General features: G+C 37.6%; 1 protein-coding gene across 1 annotated transcript; it reads left to right on the top strand.

The window, feature by feature from the left end:
- The first annotated feature begins 1,152 nt into the window (after positions 1–1,152).
- On the top strand, positions 1,153–19,012 carry LOC311075862 (myosin-7-like). Its single transcript, XM_084103513.1, has 39 exons — positions 1,153–1,211; positions 1,307–1,339; positions 2,356–2,568; positions 2,654–2,797; positions 2,877–3,033; positions 3,123–3,150; positions 3,260–3,368; positions 3,666–3,758; positions 3,860–3,923; positions 4,013–4,111; positions 4,195–4,298; positions 6,714–6,852; positions 6,949–7,067; positions 7,224–7,373; positions 7,473–7,643; positions 7,757–8,066; positions 8,152–8,231; positions 8,311–8,516; positions 8,662–8,785; positions 8,868–9,004; positions 9,091–9,346; positions 9,439–9,681; positions 9,763–9,939; positions 10,025–10,170; positions 10,610–10,700; positions 10,774–11,163; positions 11,248–11,374; positions 11,467–11,585; positions 11,682–11,878; positions 12,043–12,226; positions 12,346–12,511; positions 12,592–12,716; positions 12,906–13,214; positions 13,303–13,506; positions 13,606–13,902; positions 14,000–14,104; positions 15,305–15,400; positions 18,431–18,565; positions 18,913–19,012. Exons 3-39 carry the CDS (start codon positions 2,368–2,370, stop codon positions 18,931–18,933), a joined length of 5,823 nt encoding a protein of 1,940 aa, XP_083959639.1. The 5' UTR covers positions 1,153–1,211; positions 1,307–1,339; positions 2,356–2,367; the 3' UTR covers positions 18,934–19,012.
- The last annotated feature ends 513 nt before the right edge of the window (positions 19,013–19,525 follow it).

Here is a 19,525-nt window from a genome sequence, read left to right on the forward strand (position 1 = left end):
AGCGCGTGCACACTTCAGATGATCAATGCATTTTTGGGGTCTTTTAAGTTTTAGAGGAATCGACTTTAAATGGAGGGACAGAAATAATCTTCAGAAAAATAATCTTCATTTGTGTTTGGAAGTTGAAAGAAAATCTTATAGGTTTGAAACAACATGAGGGTGAGCACATGATGGCAGAATTTACATTTTTGGGTGAATTAAATCTTATAAATATAGTAAGCTGAGCATTAGATAAAACTAACTATATTGCAAATCATATCGTTTACATCAATGATACACAGTCACATTTTTATATTGTGATATCTCAATATAACAATGTATCGTTACACCCCTAGTAAACATACAAAATGCATTTTGTATCCTACAGAATACTTTTCACGCATTTGTTTGGGGAATCTTTGTAAAGCTGAAAAATCTTTTTGAAGAAAGAATGGGGTGAACATGGATGAATGAATGTAAATGAACTTGATAAACCCGTTAAACACACATGATGGATATAGCTGTGGGAAATCAAAAAAGGTCATAGCGGCAAACAAGAACAAGCAAGAGTTGCAGCTGTCTCTGCATTAGGCGAGAACAAAAGGTCGCAAGTGCAGATATTCATTGTTGCCATTACAGCTGCCTACTGACAATTTTACTGTTCCGTGACAGCCGTCTTGCTCGTGAAGCATTGTTACCTTGTCTTTATCCTTGAGCACAAAGATAAACCTGTGAAATTCCCAGTGCATGCCTGTCTATCTTTGAGGACAGAAAATGACAGACAGTTCTAGAAAAGCATCCTAGCATATTATTGCTGGAATCTAACTTTATTAATCAATTTTATAAAAAAAAGTTTGTGTGAATGTTTAACTATGTTTAAGAAACATTATATACAAGAGTCTCTACCTCTATAATGCTTTACGTAACTAACCACAAAATATGAAAGTGAAGGTGTAAATTTCAGTATAAAATTATATGAATATCTGATATCTTTAAAAAAGAAGATATACATATGGGACAAAAATAGCATCATTGTGATTCAAATCCTTTCTGATACTTTCGCACTACCGCCATACACCACATGCCAAACTACTGTGACTCCAAAAAGAGCCACACACACACAAGTGACCCGAACCAAATACAGATGGTCAACGTCACACTCATTGTGCCTTTATATAAAGAGATACTTTACAGCACAACGTTGCAAGCTCACATCATTGTGAAATCTAAAGGTAAGAGCACACATAATTTAGATTAAATTGTTCATGTGGACTGAACAATAGAATAAGATGACTTCTCAATAATGATGTTTCTTTTTTATTGAAAGGACTTGGACTTTCTTGGGTTTGGATTTCATCTGGTAAGGCATGCTTTTATAAAGGTTAACATGTGTATATATGTGTGAGCATGCGTATGCAATATTTTTGTCAGTTTAAAGACCAATAAATACAGGGTATATACACGAATCATGAAGTTAAATTTATGACCTTTAAGACCTTTTTTAAGATCCCTTCCATACATTTTAAGCCCTCATCGCCACAGTTTTAACCGTTACATCGGCGAAACCTTACATTTACTATATATTGATTGTAAGATAGCACATCTAAACAGTCTTAGTTTGAGATAACTCCTTATCAGTGCAACATAATTCAGAAAGGTGGAAATGAAGCACAAGATAATTCACTGAGTGACTAACCCAATGCAAGGTTTATTAGAAAGAGAAACCAGAAACCAGATTAGACCAATAAACAAAACAATTGAAAAAAAACTTATGGAAGTGAGAAAATATACAGTTCACACAGTATATTCAAAAAATGTATTTGTAACATCAAGTCTTAGAACTGTCTGCAAAGCATAGCTCTTTTGTGGTACACTTCTCATGACAAACATCTGACTGGTCAGACAGTTTACCTGTGATTATGGAGTGCTTCAATTGATGCACCAGAGCAAGTCCTTCAAACACACAGTGTCAGTACTAGGGTTGTGCACGAATATTCAATCTGTAATTATTATTCGAAAAATAAAATACCATAAATAAACTACACAGAATCCCACTATTCGCAGACACAATGATTAAATTCTGGCAAACTTTAGCATACAACCTCTTTGGGCAAATATACATAATGAAAAGATGATACACAATTTAATACCTTTGAAAATGGCATTTAAGACTTTTTAATACTTTTTAAGGGCCTACATTTTCTCTAAACTGATTTATCAACTTTTAATACTTTTAAGACCATGCGGACACCCTGAAATAATTAGAAATATATTATTTTTTTATAAATAATTATATTTCATTTATTATTATTTTTACAATATAATTTTTAATTATAAACAAGTTTTAATTGAAGAGAATTTTGTCATATTTCTCAGACTGATTGAAAGATGGGGGATGCTGTGATGGCAGAGTTCGGGCCAGCTGCCCCGTTCTTACGAAAGTCAGACAAGGAGCGTCTGGAGGCCCAAACTCGCCCCTTCGACATGAAGAAAGAATGCTTTGTGCCCGACCCTGCGGTTGAGTATGTCAAAGCCTCCATCACCAGTAGAGATGGTGACAAAGTCACTGTTGACACTGAATTCGGGAAGGTAAGATCTAATCTCTGCATTGTTGTAAATTGTTGACAGAAATACAGAGTGACTGTCAAAACATTTTTTTGTGTGTTATCCACAGACAGTAACTGTGAAGGAGGCTGATGTTCACCCCCAGAACCCGCCAAAGTTTGATAAAATTGAGGACATGGCGATGTTCACCTTCCTGCACGAGCCCGCTGTGCTGTTTAACCTCAAAGAGCGTTACGCAGCCTGGATGATCTACGTGAGTCGAGTCTTAAAACACTCACACGTTCTCTTTATCGTGGATGAGTAGATCTAAACCTTCTGTGAATCTCTTACAGACCTACTCTGGGCTCTTTTGTGTCACTGTGAATCCCTACAAGTGGCTGCCAGTGTACAACCAGGAAGTCGTTGTTGCCTATAGAGGAAAGAAACGAACTGAGGCCCCTCCACACATCTTCTCCATCTCAGACAATGCCTACCAGTACATGCTGTCAGGTGATGATCTGACTTGCAGTCATTTTATAGAGATCTAATTTCTAATGCAATTTCAAATGCTAAGTTTCTTATATTTTGTTCCCTCACAGACAGAGAAAACCAGTCTGTCCTGATCACGTACGTAATACATATTATGACATAGCATAATATTCCTACTTTCACCACTATTTTTTTTTTTTCCATGCAGCATTTTATCAGTCTTTTAATTATCCATTTTTATTCTAAGTGGAGAATCCGGTGCTGGAAAGACTGTGAACACTAAAAGAGTAATCCAGTACTTTGCGAGCATTGCAGCAGCATCGCCTGGCAAGAAGGATCCATCAATGGAGAAAAAGGTGCTTAATTTCCTCAAAAATGGCTCATTATAGATGAATATACCTTCCATATAGCATAGCATACAAAAATTGTCATAATTTGATACTCCCTTACTTGTACCATATTGCAATGCATTTACATGTAAACAAACAAAAACATTTTTGTTTTCTTCATTATTTTTTACTACTGTGACTTAGGTTCTCTATGGATTATTATTATCATTACAAGACAACATAATGTCAGAAAATATGCATGGCTGTTAACTGAAAAGTAGATACATAAAATTTTTTACACACTTATTAAAATATTATTCTCAGGGTACTCTGGAGGATCAAATCATCCAGTGTAATCCTGCTCTCGAGGCTTTCGGTAACGCCAAGACCATCAGAAATGACAACTCCTCCAGATTTGTAAGTGGGGTTTTTACATTGGTGTTGTTATTCTATATTGGTTTTCATGATATGTTATATGAGCATGTTATGTATTATATAATTTATTGCTTTATTTACAGGGTAAATTTATCCGTATCCATTTTGGCGTCAGTGGAAAGTTATCTTCTGCTGACATTGAGACTTGTAAGTACTGCCCAACATCATTCCAACAAATAACACATTGATGAAATGTGTAACTGTTTTGATATTCATCTATTCATCAATTAATTTAGATCTGCTGGAGAAGTCTCGTGTCACTTTTCAGCTCAAGGCTGAGAGAGACTACCACATCTTCTATCAGATTCTGTCCCAAAGAAGACCAGAACTGTTGGGTAAACTTACCCATCATATCTATTAATATTGCCATCTCTATTTAGAAGAATCTTTTCTGATCTATGTTGCCATTTCTACTTAGAGATGCTGCTCATCACCAACAACCCCTATGACTACGCTTTCATCTCCCAAGGAGAAACACAAGTGGCTTCTATTGATGACGGTGACGAGCTGATGGCCACTGATGTGGGTGTTTGTTAAAACATAGGCCGCTTACAATACAAGATACCACATTATAAAATATTATAAGTAATAGTCCACCCAGCATTTGCAATTTAGTGATCATTAGCACATTTGACAACTCGTATGACTGCGTTTCTGCTGTGGAACATGAATTGATAAATGTGATTGTGTGAGGAAAAGAACAGCGTGAACATGCTCTACTTTTGTGTTCCACAGAAGTCGTCATACAGGTTTAGAACGACTTGAAAGAGAATACTTTATTCTCTTGGCCAGTCTATTCTTTAAAAAGTATAAAGAAAGACATTTAATGTACTTGCCAAAAAGAAGAATATGAAACAATTGCCATGAAATTTAACCCTCTGAGGTCTGAGCTGTTTTCTGGGCCCTGGAGGTGTTCTGACATGCTCTGACATTTCTGGTTATTTCTGTTACTTGTGACATTTTCATGGCTAAAGTCTAATTACACTGTATTCAGCACAAACTCTGCTACAATAATATATCAGCAGCATGTATGTAAAAGTTTGTAGTTTTGAGATAATGACATTTATGCGTGGTTTTTGAAAATACAAAAAAAAATTCTCACTGAAATAAGGCCATGAAACCCATACTGATTATTTCTTCACAAGACTTTTGAAAATTGTATGACGTAGCCTAGAATATTTGCTGCAAAACTATGTGAAAATCACCCTGACTGCTCATTCAGATAAGACAATATATTGATTTAAAAATTTTACGACGTGTTTTGTGTGAAAAAGCCTTATGCGAGAGCTCATTAATATGTAAGCTTTTCTCACCTGAGAAAGACAAAGAACCTCCCCTAACGGCCCTATTAGGAGCTATCAGGCCCCTATCATTCTGAGCAACCTTGCACAATACTGTAAATGAGGAGATTTAAAAAATAATGGCTTTTAAATTGTTTGGATTTATTTACAACACAACATAATCCAAAGATACACAACAAATGCCAAAAAAGCACTTCAAAGACAGAGACCTTTGTGCCATTCCTAAAAACATTGTACATACCTTTCATTTCCAAGATTTTCACTTTACCATGTTCACGTACTGAGACTCATGTGAATGTTGAAGTCCTCAGTGGCATCTGGGACCTGAAAAAAAAAAAAGTGAACATACTGATATCAAGAGAAAGGCCTGCACGATTTTGGAAATAAATATTAGATTTTTCTGGTTAAAATTGCTTTTTAAAATTCCTTTTTAAAATTCACAGAATACACACACACACACACGTTTCCAACGATATATAATATAATGAACACCAGGTTTGTTGTGCCTTGTAGGCATAAGGTATATGCGCAGTGCGGATAAAATAATAATAACAATAAATAACCTATAGCAGCCTATAAATCTTCCAAAAGAAGCTAAAGAAAAATATATTTATTATCATGTTACTTCAAATGTTTCCATCCGTTATGATGATATGAAATGAGATAATAATAAAAACATGAAGCCGTTTGGTGCGTTTTGCTTTCATCCAAAATATGATGCATTCAAACGCGATCGCTTGCAAAATATGATACATTCAAACGCGATCGCTTGCAAAATATGATACATTCAAACGCGATCACTCTCAAATATAAAACATTATGGTTACCATAAACATATCTATGTTTGAGCAGATATCCACAAACACAGTAAACACGGGTCTAAATATTATAATATTCCCCATATATCTAGCAACAGTTCAGCTGCAACGTGACATTTATGCAACAATAACAAACTAGGCTATGTAAGAATTTCTTACCTTATCTTTCTTGTCTTCAAATCGCGTTCTTCTTCTTCTGAGGTAGCCTAAATCCAATGTAAGCTCAGGCACGTCTTTCAAACTCGACGAAAAGTGAAGTGAAGTGTTTTGTTGTTGAGGTAACGAGCGCGTTCGCGTTCCATGTGGAGATTTGCATGTGAATATCTTTTGCGCGAGTAGGCGTGGCCAAATTAACTGTAATGAGCAAGCGTTTGAGAAGCTGGACATCTTGTTGGTTTTATACAAATTACTTAAACGGAGAATATTTGTTTTCGTTTTGAATCCGATCATTTAAAAGTACACACTTAAATGTTTATAAAGGTATATGGCTCATAAATGTGTGACAAGTATTCGCTGAGTTTTGTTTCAGTTTATAGACGTGCTCAAGAAAAAAAAGTTCACCGCGACGGAGAGGCAGAAAGCACACCCTGTTTATTTTCTTTATTTTACAAAAGCACAATGTTTTGATTTGATTGTAAGTGGACACATACAAAAGGAGAAATATCACAGATTCTTTTTTTATATTTCTTTTTTCTGTATGACCATAAATGATGGAGTAATTTAAGTTTATAGTGCTACAATGTGGAGAAAATCCGGCAAAACGCGTCGGCGCGTTTGCCGACCTCAGAGGGTTAACATGCTCCATACATTTGCTGTAGGAAGCGTTCGATGTGTTGGGCTTCACCCATGAGGAGAAAAACAGCATCTACAAGCTGACTGGCGCCGTCATGCACTACGGCAACATGAAGTTCAAACAGAAGCAAAGAGAGGAACAGGCAGAGGCTGATGGGACTGAGGGTCAGTATAACTTGGAATCTCAGTTTCAAAAGGGAAAAAAAGTCTAAGACATGTTGTATATATATTCTTAGTTCTGTATTCTTTTTTAACATGTAGATGCTGACAAAGTCTCATACCTAATGGGCCTAAATTCAGCTGACTTGATCAAGGGTTTGTGTCACCCAAGAGTCAAAGTAGGAAATGAGTGGGTCACCAAGGGACAGAATGTCCAGCAGGTAACGAATGAAAATAATAATCTAATGGGCATCACAGTTTTCAACATCATAGTTTGCTTTCCAAGACATACAAACAAAATCTTTCAAGTATCTGAAAAATCGCTCTCTAGTTTGCAATGTGTCAAATTCTGCAAAATTCTATCTTCTCTTTATTAGGTGTACTACTCTATTGGTGCTCTGGCAAAGTCAGTGTACGAGAAGATGTTCCTCTGGATGGTTGTGAGAATCAACCAATCCCTGGACACCAAACAGCCTCGCCAGTACTTCATTGGTGTGCTGGACATTGCTGGATTTGAGATTTTTGATGTAAGTTGAAATCAACTTATTATTGTTATTTAAGAACAAATCCAAGAAGCAGTGCAACCTGTTTGACCACTGTGATTATACAATATATTCCACCTGCAGTTCAACACCTTTGAGCAGCTGTGCATCAACTTCACTAATGAGAAGTTGCAGCAGTTCTTCAACCACCACATGTTTGTGCTGGAGCAAGAGGAATACAAGAAGGAGGGCATTGAGTGGGAGTTTATTGACTTTGGCATGGACTTGCAGGCTTGTATTGAGCTTATTGAAAAGGTGGGTGAATATAATGTTTCTGATTATACTGTGAGGGGAAAAATAATTATTTTCAGTATTAACTCTTGTGGCAAACTAATATATTGACTTCCACAATCTACAATTCATTGTAGCCCATGGGTATCATGTCCATCCTTGAAGAGGAGTGCATGTTCCCCAAAGCCAGTGATGCAACATTTAAAGCTAAGCTTTATGACAACCATATGGGGAAAAATCCAAACTTCCAGAAGCCTAGGATTGTCAAGGGTAAACCAGAAGCCCATTTTGCCCTCGTTCACTATGCTGGCACTGTGGACTACAACATTTCAAACTGGCTGGTAAAGAACAAGGACCCTCTCAATGAGACGGTTGTAGGGTTGTTCCAGAAGTCAACTCTTAAGCTGTTGTCTATTTTGTTTGCTAATTACGCTGGTGCTGAATCAGGTTAGTACGCACTGAAATGTGACATGAAAATATAATAAGCACTACTTTTACTGTTTAATAATAACAAAAATCATTTATTTCACAGCTGCGGATTCTGGAGGAAAGGCTGCCAAAGGTAGCAAAAAGAAGGGTTCTTCCTTCCAGACGGTGTCAGCCCTTCATAGGGTACGAAATATTGTAACACTGTTTTGTCTCGCAAGGTTTTATCACATATAAATCTAAATCCTCTATGGTCTACCAACAGGAGAACTTGAACAAGCTGATGACCAACTTGAGGTCGACTCACCCTCACTTTGTGCGCTGCATCATCCCCAATGAGAGCAAGACTCCTGGGGCGATGGAGAATCCTCTGGTCATGCACCAGCTGCGCTGTAACGGTGTGCTGGAGGGCATCAGGATCTGCAGAAAGGGATTCCCCAACAGGATCCTGTATGGAGATTTCAAACAACGGTTAGTATGAAACCAAATGACTTTTATGTCTTACAAAATAATTATGTACGACTCCAAGTTATTGCAAGTTGCAAATTTAATCATTTGCTAGAAACAAAATAAATACATATAATATAATTGTTAATGTGTGTTGTTTTTTTGGTAGATACCGCATCCTAAATCCTGCTGCTATCCCTGAGGGACAGTTTATTGATAACAAGAAGGGTGCAGAAAAACTTCTGGGCTCTCTGGACATCGATCACAACCAGTACAAGTTAGGACATACAAAGGTATTATTATATTAACATGAACTTTTGCCAAAACCACTTTTCCATTGTCATCCTTTTTGACGCAAAATGCTTTACTGTTTAGGTATTTTTTAAGGCTGGTCTTCTGGGCACTCTTGAAGAGATGCGAGATGACCGTCTTGCACTTATTATAACTGGAATTCAGGCCAGGGCTCGTGGTTTTCTATCAAGAGTTGAGTTCCAGAAAATTGTGGAAAGAAGGTTAGATTTTAGCTTTTCAATCTTTAACATATTCTCCAAGTTACATTTATAATGCAAGACTGAATATTCTTTTTTAATATCTACAGAGATGCTCTGTTGGTGATCCAGTGGAACGTACGTGCTTTCATGGGTGTCAAGAATTGGCCCTGGATGAAGCTCTACTTCAAGATCAAGCCTCTGCTGAAAAGTGCAGAGACTGAGAAAGAAATGGCCAACATGAAGGAGGAATTCCTGAAGTTGAAGGAGGCTTATGCCAAATCTGAAGCCCGCAGAAAGGAGCTTGAGGAAAAGATGGTTTCTCTTCTCCAAGAGAAGAACGACCTGCAGCTTGCAGTGCAGACTGTAAGTTCACATGGGAATACAACCTTGCACTTTTCACATTTTCACAGGTCAGAAAATAAAACAAGTTTTCCTTTTTTTTCTCATGTTGATAGGAGCAAGATAATCTAACAGATGCTGAGGAGAGATGTGAGGGTCTGATCAAGAGCAAGATCCAGCTTGAGGCCAAACTCAAAGAGCTGACTGAGAGACTGGAGGATGAAGAGGAAATGAATTCTGAGCTGACTGCAAAGAAACGAAAGCTGGAGGATGAATGCTCTGAACTCAAGAAAGACATTGATGATCTTGAGCTCACTCTGGCCAAAGTAGAGAAAGAGAAACATGCCACTGAGAACAAGGTTAGTTTTCAACACTGAACCTGTTAGTGATGTTAGAATTGTGTGTTGAGAGTCCCTTGATACAATGACATCTTTCTACAGGTTAAAAACCTGACAGAAGAGATGGCAGCTTTGGATGAGATCATCGCTAAGCTGACCAAGGAAAAGAAAGCTCTTCAGGAGGCCCATCAGCAAACGCTGGATGACCTCCAGAGTGAGGAAGACAAAGTCAACACACTCACCAAAGCAAAAACCAAACTGGAGCAACAAGTGGATGATGTAAGAGCCAGAAAACACAACACTAGAATTAAAATGAGAAGCTTTATAAAGTAATTGTGTGATAATTTTTTTGGATGAAATTTAGCTTGAAGGTTCTCTGGAACAAGAAAAGAAAATTCGCATGGATCTTGAGAGAGCTAAAAGAAAACTTGAGGGGGACTTGAAGTTGACTCAAGAGAATGTGATGGATTTGGAAAATGATAAGCAGCAGATGGAGGAGCGGATAAAGAAGTAATATATATTATATACTATAAAATATAAAATCCAATTTTAATATAAAAAAAAATATTTGGTTAATACATTTCCATTTGACTTCAGTTAACTATATTTTTTAACATGAAATAATATTGAAAAATACTTGCATTTATTAATCTTACTTAATGTAAATTTAAACATTTAATAACATAATTAAAATATAATATTGTTAATACTGTTAATATTATTAAATGGGCCTGAGCTCACAAGCTAACAGTGAAAAGTTGTATTTTTATGAATTAATGTTAACAGAGTTTTAAAAAAATACTGTAACAAATGTATTGTTTATTGTTAGTTAATGTTGTTTAATACATTATCTAACGTTAACTAATGGGATCTTATTGTAAAGTGTTACCTGATATTGTAATTTGAAATTTCATGTAATCATTAATGTGTCATCCTGTTTACTTGGCAGAAAGGACTTTGAAATAAGCCAGCTCAATAGCAAGATTGAAGATGGACAAGCTTTGGAGTCCCAACTCCAGAAAAAACTGAAAGAGTTGCAGGTAAACTTTGTCTTAAGTCTTAATAAGACATTTGGATATATAACCTACATTTTTAATGTATGCGCATTACTAGGCCAGAATTGAAGAGCTTGAGGAAGAGCTGGAGGCTGAGAGAGCTGCCCGTGCTAAAGTTGAGAAACAGAGAGCTGATCTGTCCAGAGAACTGGAGGAGATCAGTGAGAGGTTGGAGGAGGCTGGTGGAGCCACTGCTTCCCAGATTGAGATGAACAAGAAACGTGAAGCTGAGTTCCAGAAACTGCGCAGAGACCTTGAAGAGTCCACTCTGCAACATGAGGCCACTGCTGCTTCACTGAGGAAGAAACATGCAGACAGTGTGGCTGATCTGGGGGAGCAGATTGACAACCTCCAGAGAGTGAAGCAGAAGCTGGAGAAAGAGAAGAGTGAACTTAAACTGGAACTGGACGATGTGGTCTCCAACATGGAGCAGCTTGCAAAGGCAAAGGTGAGTGAGAGAAATTATGCTTAGAGTCTATAAATTATGTGTTGTCAAAGAAAGCAATCAACTACGATATAATTTATCCTCAAGACAAACCTGGAGAAAATGTGCAGAACTCTGGAAGATCAGATGAGTGAGTATAGAACCAAGGCTGAGGAAGGGCAGCGCACTATCAATGATTTCACCATGCAAAAAGCCAAGCTGCAAACTGAAAATGGTAAGAACACAAAATATTGTCTTATGTTACCAACTGTACCATAGTGATGCTTGGAAAAAAGTTAATTTTTGTTTTTAAATATTGCATTTTAGGTGAACTTGCCAGACAGCTTGAGGAGAAAGACTCCCTGGTGTCTCAGTTAACCAGAGGCAAGCAGTCCTACACTCAGCAAATTGAAGACCTCAAGAGACAGCTCGAAGAAGAAATCAAGGTTTTCAAAATCTCCTTCTAAGTCTTTTTGCTAAAGACATAAGAATTCACTATTGTAATAATAAACAACTGGTCGCAAATATTTGTTTGTCTTCAGGCTAAGAATGCCCTGGCCCATGCAGTTCAGTCTGCTCGTCATGATGCTGATCTGCTGAGGGAGCAATATGAGGAGGAGCAAGAAGCCAAGGCTGAGCTACAGCGTAGTCTGTCCAAGGCAAACTCTGAAGTGGCTCAGTGGAGAACCAAGTATGAAACTGATGCCATCCAGAGGACTGAGGAGCTGGAGGAAGCAAAGTAAGAAACAAACAATATTTAAATGTTAAAAGAGTTTGGTCTTTAGTGATGAGACACTTTTCTGAATTTTCTGCTATACTTTGTGGCCTTTTAAACACGTTTAAATACAGTTTAATGAATGCTACTTCTGATGTTTACTATCCTTTGTATTTTAATTATTACAGGAAGAAACTGGCTCAGCGTCTGCAAGATGCAGAAGAAGCTGTGGAAGCTGTTAATGCTAAATGCTCCTCTTTGGAGAAGACCAAGCACAGGCTGCAGAATGAGATTGAAGATCTCATGGTGGATGTGGAGAGATCCAATGCTGCTGCTGCTGCTCTGGACAAGAAGCAAAGAAACTTTGATAAAGTAAGGAGAGAAAGTACATTTTGTCATTAGCTGGAAAAATTAGCCATATATTTACAAAACCAAATACCAGCAAACTGCACTGCTCTCATTGACCATTTGGCCTTGTAAAATTTAACCAGGTCCTGGCTGAGTGGAAGCAGAAGTATGAGGAGTCCCAAACTGAACTGGAAAGTGCCCAAAAAGAAGCTAGATCTCTGAGCACTGAACTCTTTAAATTGAAAAACTCATATGAGGAGTCATTGGACCACCTGGAGAGCATGAAGAGGGAGAACAAGAATCTCCAAGGTAAGAGTGGTTTTTACAACTCCAAATCATTACTTTAATTGCTTGTATTTGTGAGCTCACATGTTATTTCTATTGCACAGAGGAAATTTCTGACCTCACTGAGCAACTTGGTGAGAGTGGGAAGAATATTCATGAGCTGGAGAAACTACGAAAACAACTGGAGCAGGAGAAACAAGAGATACAAACTGCTCTTGAAGAGGCTGAGGTAAAAGAACAACCATTTTCCCCAAAGTTCTTATTCATTGGACAACTCTTTGATTTAAATCAAGCTGTTGTTTAAAGCAATTGATCAATCCAGATTATTTTAAGGGAGGTCACTTCCCACCCCACAACACAGGGCTAAACAACAACTTTAAATCTCCATTATAATAAACACCCATTTTACTCTTCATAGGGTTCCCTTGAACATGAGGAAGGCAAGATACTTAGAGCTCAACTGGAGTTCAATCAGGTCAAAGCTGATATTGAACGTAAGCTGACAGAGAAAGATGAAGAGATGGAGCAGGCCAAGAGGAACCAGCAGAGAACGGTGGATACCCTGCAAAGCTCACTGGAATCAGAGACTCGCAGCAGGAATGAAGCTCTCAGACTGAAGAAGAAGATGGAGGGAGACCTCAATGAGATGGAGATTCAGCTCAGCCAAGCTAACAGACAGGCATCAGAAGCCCAGAAGCAACTCAAGGGTCTTCATGGACATCTCAAAGTATGAAGAATCTTCAAATCAAGATGTTATAATGATTAGGTGAACATAGTTCTTCAGTATTTTCATTTGTAAAACTTGTACTTTACAGGATGCCCAACTGCAACTAGATGACGCTCTTCGTGGTAATGATGATCTCAAAGAGAACATCGCCATTGTGGAGAGACGCAACAATCTGCTGCAGGCTGAACTGGATGAGCTGAGATCCATGGTGGAACAAACTGAGAGAGGAAGGAAACTGGCTGAGCAGGAACTGCTGGATGTCAGTGAGAGAGTTCAGCTCCTGCATTCTCAGGTATGACACATCTGCATTAGACAAATGAAACCTTTAAACCCATTCTTAGTATCAATATCAACTAGAGACTACATGAATGTCAATACTGTCCATGTTCAGAACACCAGCCTGCTGAATCAGAAGAAGAAGCTGGAGGGAGATAATACTCAGCTTCAGACTGAGGTTGACGAGGCAGTGCAGGAGTGCAGGAATGCTGAGGAAAAAGCCAAGAAGGCCATCACTGATGCTGCCATGATGGCAGAGGAGCTGAAGAAGGAGCAGGACACCAGTGCTCATCTGGAGCGCATGAAGAAGAACATGGAGCAGACCATCAAGGACCTGCAGCACCGTCTGGATGAGGCTGAGCAGATCGCCATGAAGGGTGGCAAGAAGCAGGTCCAGAAACTGGAATCCAGAGTAAGTTGCTCAAGTTTTTGAAAACAAGTCTATTGTTTTTTTTTCTGTTATTAAAATACTTTTGTTTGATTAGCTAACCCTTTTACACATCTCTTAGGTCAGAGAGCTGGAAAATGAGGTGGAGCTTGAACAGAGAAAGGCGAGCGAGTCTGTGAAAGGAGTCCGTAAATATGAGAGACGCATCAAGGAGCTCACCTACCAGGTCACTTTTTTGGCACAAAAAAAATATTTTTATTCATGCAAAGATTTTATAAAACACATGACTCATGTGAGCCACCTGCTGATGAGATGCGAGAGAGCAGAGCACTGATCCACGCCAGAGATGCGTGGATCAGTTCTAACATCAACCGAATCGTCACATTACAATTATTCTAATTCTCAGTGTTAAGCGTGTTGATATGGTAACATATTACACTGAAGAAGGCTGTTTTTAAATTGACATTTAGCTATTTAAAGTAAAAGTTCTTCTTTGGAAAAATTCCATTTCCTTAATAGCCTAAACACAGGCTTTACTCCCTTCAAACATAAATTGTCACTGTTTCTGTCATTGCAACTTTCCCGAACAAACACACACACACACACACACACACAAGAAATTAAATACATTCATCCCAAGCAAAGGCTGGATATAGGCTTTATGAGTTTATTGTCAAATACATACAGCGCTGCACAAGCCGTTACATATCACTTGATTCGTCCTGGTTAACTATTTCAGTAAAACACTCCCACACGGTACTTTTCTTTCCTTCTTTTTTGTTTTTAATTCTCCTTTTGGAAATTTCTTTTGGATCTGTTTTGCCTCCATTGCTGCTTAAACAAGTGGACCCCGCCACTGTGTAGCTTAATGAGAGTATGCAAATTAGTGCCTGATTAAAAAGATTAGTTTTTTTGTTAAGCTTGTGTATATTTTTAGAAAGCTATTAAGTTATTAAGCAATTATTCCTTTTTTCCTGTGTTTTATATAATGACCACTAGGAGATGCTCAAGGCATATTTTTTCATTTACTGAAAACGCACGTTCATTGTGTTTTACTGTGAAATGAGAGTTCCGTGTCTTTATAAAAATCAATACATTAATTATTTATTTCTCATCGACCTGCGACCCATAAGCTATTAATTAGATTTTTTTTTTTATTTGGCCAGCCTGACGGATATCTCCATGTATATAACCGGGATCTATGCTGTCAATATAGCATTATAATGTCAAAATACTAATTTATTTAGTTTTAAGTGAAACCATTGTAATCCTGATAGCATTCCCGTTTTTTACAAAATGTAAAAAAATGTAACTGTAATCTGATTACTTTTTTTTTTTTGACATAACTGTAACGAATTACAGTTATCTGATTACGTAACGCCGTTACATGTCTTCCGTTACTCCCCAATCCTGACTTTATATGCAGACTGAGGAGGACCGTAAGAATCTGGCACGTCTTCAGGATCTGGTGGACAAACTCCAGCTGAAGGTCAAATCCTACAAAAGAACTGCTGAGGAGGCGGTATGTTTAAGATAATTTCAGTAAAAAAGTATGCATCTAATCATGCTTTACCCTTAAGCTGTGTTGAAACACCTTTGGGGCCCTATTTTAACGATCTGAAACGCAAGTGTCAAAGCGCAAAGCGCAAGTAACTTTGTGGGCGGGTCTTGGCGCTGTTGCTATTTTCCCAGCGGGATAAATGACTCTTGCGCCAGGCGCAAATCTAAAATGGGTTGGTCTGAAGTAGCTTCATTATTCATAGGTGTGGTTTGGGCGTATCGTGAAATAAACCAATCAGAGCGACATCTCACATTCCCTTTAAGAGCAGGCGCGCTTTGTTCTAAAGCGGATTCCTATTATAACGGCGGATTTGCCAGGCGCGCGCCAGGAGCGGTTCACAGCCGAGGAGAGCAACGCTCTCGTCAGGGACGTTGGGGATGGAGAAACCCACCCAAATTAACTTCGGTTAAAAAGGCGTATGATAATTTGGGTAAATGTGTAAGCTAGATGTATGCTTTTATAACAAATTGTCTATCTATATTTCTATCTATCTATCTATCTATCTATCTATCTATCTATCTATCTATCTATCTATCTATATATCTATCTATCTATCGTAATAATATATGATTTGCAAAAATGAAAACTGCTGCTTCTGTGTAGATGAGAGAATCAAAGTGTATGCGCGTTGTGCACACGCTACATTGATTATGGCCAAGCATGCGCCCTTAAAATAGCATATGAATAACATGCGCAACCCGCCACTGACTTTAAACTATTTTTTCCTGGTTAGTGGCGCAATTGTTTTCTAAACCTGCAAAATAGCATGAAGGAACGTTTGCGCCGGAACACGCCTCCTTTTTTGCGCTGAACCGCCCAGGGAGCGCAAGTTCATTCCCTAGTTTAGCGACGTGCTTTTGTGGAGGGAAAAGCGCGCTTTGCACGGTTGCAAAATAGGAATGATACATGCGTCGGTGTACAAAGTCAATTGCGCTGGGTGCAAGATAGGGCCCTTGGTGTTTCCGGTCAAAAATGGCCGGCCTTTTAAAAATTGCTTGTAAATCACCCGTTATGTAATATTATCACCAAATATTGGGTTCAATCTTTTTGTCAACTTGTTTTCTTTCAATTAGTACAGGTTTTGTATTTATTTTTTAAACTGATTGATAACTTGCAAAGATAAAGGCCTCGGACCAACACACACACACACACACACAATTTTACGTATTATAATCTTTCTTTTTAACAGAGATGAACTTTATCCTCAGATCAATGAGGCCTGCACACATGATCATATGTGAACATGACGAACATCATATTTCATATTTGACCGGGAACTACACAAGTTTGACTTGTGCCATTTTGTACAAGATAAAAGAATTTCAAAACAAACTTCCGGGTTAAACATTAGAGCACACTAGTGTGATAAACAGTGCAATTTCATAATTTTTTTTATATTGACAAAATTATCCACAAATATTGCCTTTTTCACTTCAAAACTGAGGTGCATAAGGTCAGATCAATGAGGCCTACAATCAATCAGTTCCAAAAAGGATTACAAAACCTGTCCTAATTGAAAGAAAACAAGTTGACAAATAGATTGAATCCAATACTTGGTGATAATATAGCATAACAAGAGGTTTATACGCTTTTTTTGTAGCCCGGTCATATATGACTGGGAAAACAAGTGTAACAATGTGGGAAAAAAATCCCAACAAAGTACAAAAATTATGCAAAATAAATAAATTGGGAAGTAGTTATACCCCGTGTGAGCGAATTCAGTTAGTTTTAGTCCAAGTAGGGCTGGGCGATATGGCCAAAAAAAAATATCACGATAATTTTTTTTATATCAGTCGATATTGATAATTATCACGATAAAAGTCAAATCTTTATTTCTTTCAAGTTTGAAGGCAGATTTTTGCTCCTAAGTGAAAGTTGTAGAAACCAGAGCGTTAACTGTGGTTTTAAACTACTCTTTATTGTCAGAACATATCATGGCAAACACTTGCCAAACAGGTGAACATTTCACAAATCTGAGGTAGAACATTCAAACATTTGTCATTTTTCCTTAAAAAAATAAATATATTTATTGGACAATTTCTTAGTTTCTGCATGTGCTAATTTTTTTTTGTGGTAAAATGTAATTTTCTGACTGTTTGAGTTTTATTAAACTTAACCATTGGTCATCCAGTATCATGCATTTAGATCATGACAACCACAGATGAAACCAGGCATACCCTGTAGCACCTCACTATCATGGCAAAATGTAACTTTATGGTTTCTATGGTATTTGTATGAAAAACAGCAGCCTAAATACATTATTAAATACTGTAATTATATTCCATTAGTCCTTTAATACATTGTCTACATTAATAATATAATACAATTCAATATGTATATCCCACATTTCATGGTGCAGTTAATATTACTAGGCTAACGTTACAGTAAATCCATGGTAACTGATGGGAATTTGTAGAAGGAAAAGCCTTCTGACTGTATCGTTGCGCACACAGTGTTTCTCCTGTTTGTCAGCGCTGTTTCATCTGCCTTTAAACTGGTTTAAATCACTGAGACATTGTGTTCTTCGCTGAATTCAAGCGCTTCTCACTGGATTTCGAGACCGAGAGCGATCAGAGTAAACGCATCTGCTCTAGTGAGCTCGCTCGCGCTGCCGTTTGGACTTTGAGCCGAGCGGATAAATGGTCCGTGTGGCGCGCGGTTCAAATGAGTTTCGTTCCGCTTTTTGCGCATAAACATTATCGAACATTTATCGATCTCTTGATATCGGTTTATCGAGAAAAATTATATCGCGATAATTATCGTTATCGTTTTATCGCCCAGCCCTAAGTCCAAGGCGATATCATTAACTACTATTTTTCTAACTAATGGCTAACTAATAACAAGCAGTAATTAGGAGGTGTATTGAGGCAGAAGTCATAGTTAATAGTTAGTAATAGTGAGAATTAGACCCTAATCAGAAGCGTGACCAAATATTGTGACTTATTTTCTTGGCATGGGATTGCTTGAGAAAATATCTTCATGTTTTTACAGGAGGAACAGGCTAATGCAAATCTGGGCAAGTTCCGTAAGATACAGCATGAGCTGGATGAGGCAGAGGAGAGGGCTGATATTGCTGAATCTCAGGTCAACAAGCTGAGAGCCAAGAGCCGTGATACAGGATCCAAGGCAAGTATTGGTTGTTTTCAAACAAATGTTAAATGACTTGGCAGGTGTGGTGCATACTGTCATTAACATTAACTCAAAAGCAAACTAAAATTTAAAGTAACTATTTGACTCTGGAAACATACCCACATAATATTTCATAACTTTCAAGTGGAAAATAACATGAAGTTGCTTCGAAAACCCTTGATAAGCAGAGCTAATGGCAACTCCATTTTCCTACTGTGCAATCAAATTTTGCAAGGAAATATGGAAAATAATTTTAAACAATTACATTTATGGGCAAAATGCATTATATTTTCTAATAAGATAAATTAATCTTACATCTTTGTCTTTTTTTCTCCTTTGAACAGAAAGGACATGATGAGGAATGAAGCTCTCCCATCTCTCAAAATCTTGTGTGTCGCTTTGAATCCATTAGTCTCGAAATAGAATAAAGAAAATGTGCAAATTAAACATCTGCCACATTGTGTTATTTTAAAACTAAATTGTCATTGTCACTAGTGGTGTAAACTGTGTGTGCTTTACAAAGTCAAATTCAAGAGTAAAAAAACTTGCTAAAACCATTTTTACAGGCATTAGCAAACCACTACATAAATTGTCATTTGTTAAGATTAGGTGTGCTGGTTAATGTAGTTATGAACATTAATAGCTAAATAAAATGTCTGCAATGAAATCCACAATTATCCAGGTCATTCTCCCAAAACTTCAACAATAACTTCTAGCAGAAATTATTAAAACAGGTCAGAACAGGCCCTTAACCCTCTGGGGTCCGAGGTGTTTTCTGGCCCTGGAGGTGTTCTGACATGCTCTGACATTTGTGCTTATTTCTGTTACTTGTGACATTTTCATTGCTAAAGTCTGGTTACACTGTATTTAGCACAAACTCTGCTACAATAATATGTCAGCAGCATGTATGTAAAAGTTTGTAGTTTTGAGATAATGACATTTATGCGTGGTTTGTGA

This window comes from Abramis brama, assembly GCF_963993115.1.
Source record: "Abramis brama genome assembly, chromosome: 24".
NCBI lineage: Eukaryota > Metazoa > Chordata > Actinopteri > Cypriniformes > Leuciscidae > Abramis > Abramis brama.

What these genes read in the sequence shown, in the direction of transcription:
- LOC311075862 (XM_084103513.1), top strand. Translation starts at nt 2,368, where the DNA reads ATGGGGGATGCTGTGATGGCAGAGTTCGGGCCAGCTGCCCCGTTCTTA. An exon ending in TTCAGCTCCTGCATTCTCAG is followed by an intron (nt 13,507 to 13,605) that starts GTATGACACATC and finishes GTCCATGTTCAG; the next exon opens with AACACCAGCCTGCTGAATCA. An exon ending in AAAGAACTGCTGAGGAGGCG is followed by an intron (nt 15,401 to 18,430) that starts GTATGTTTAAGA and finishes ATGTTTTTACAG; the next exon opens with GAGGAACAGGCTAATGCAAA.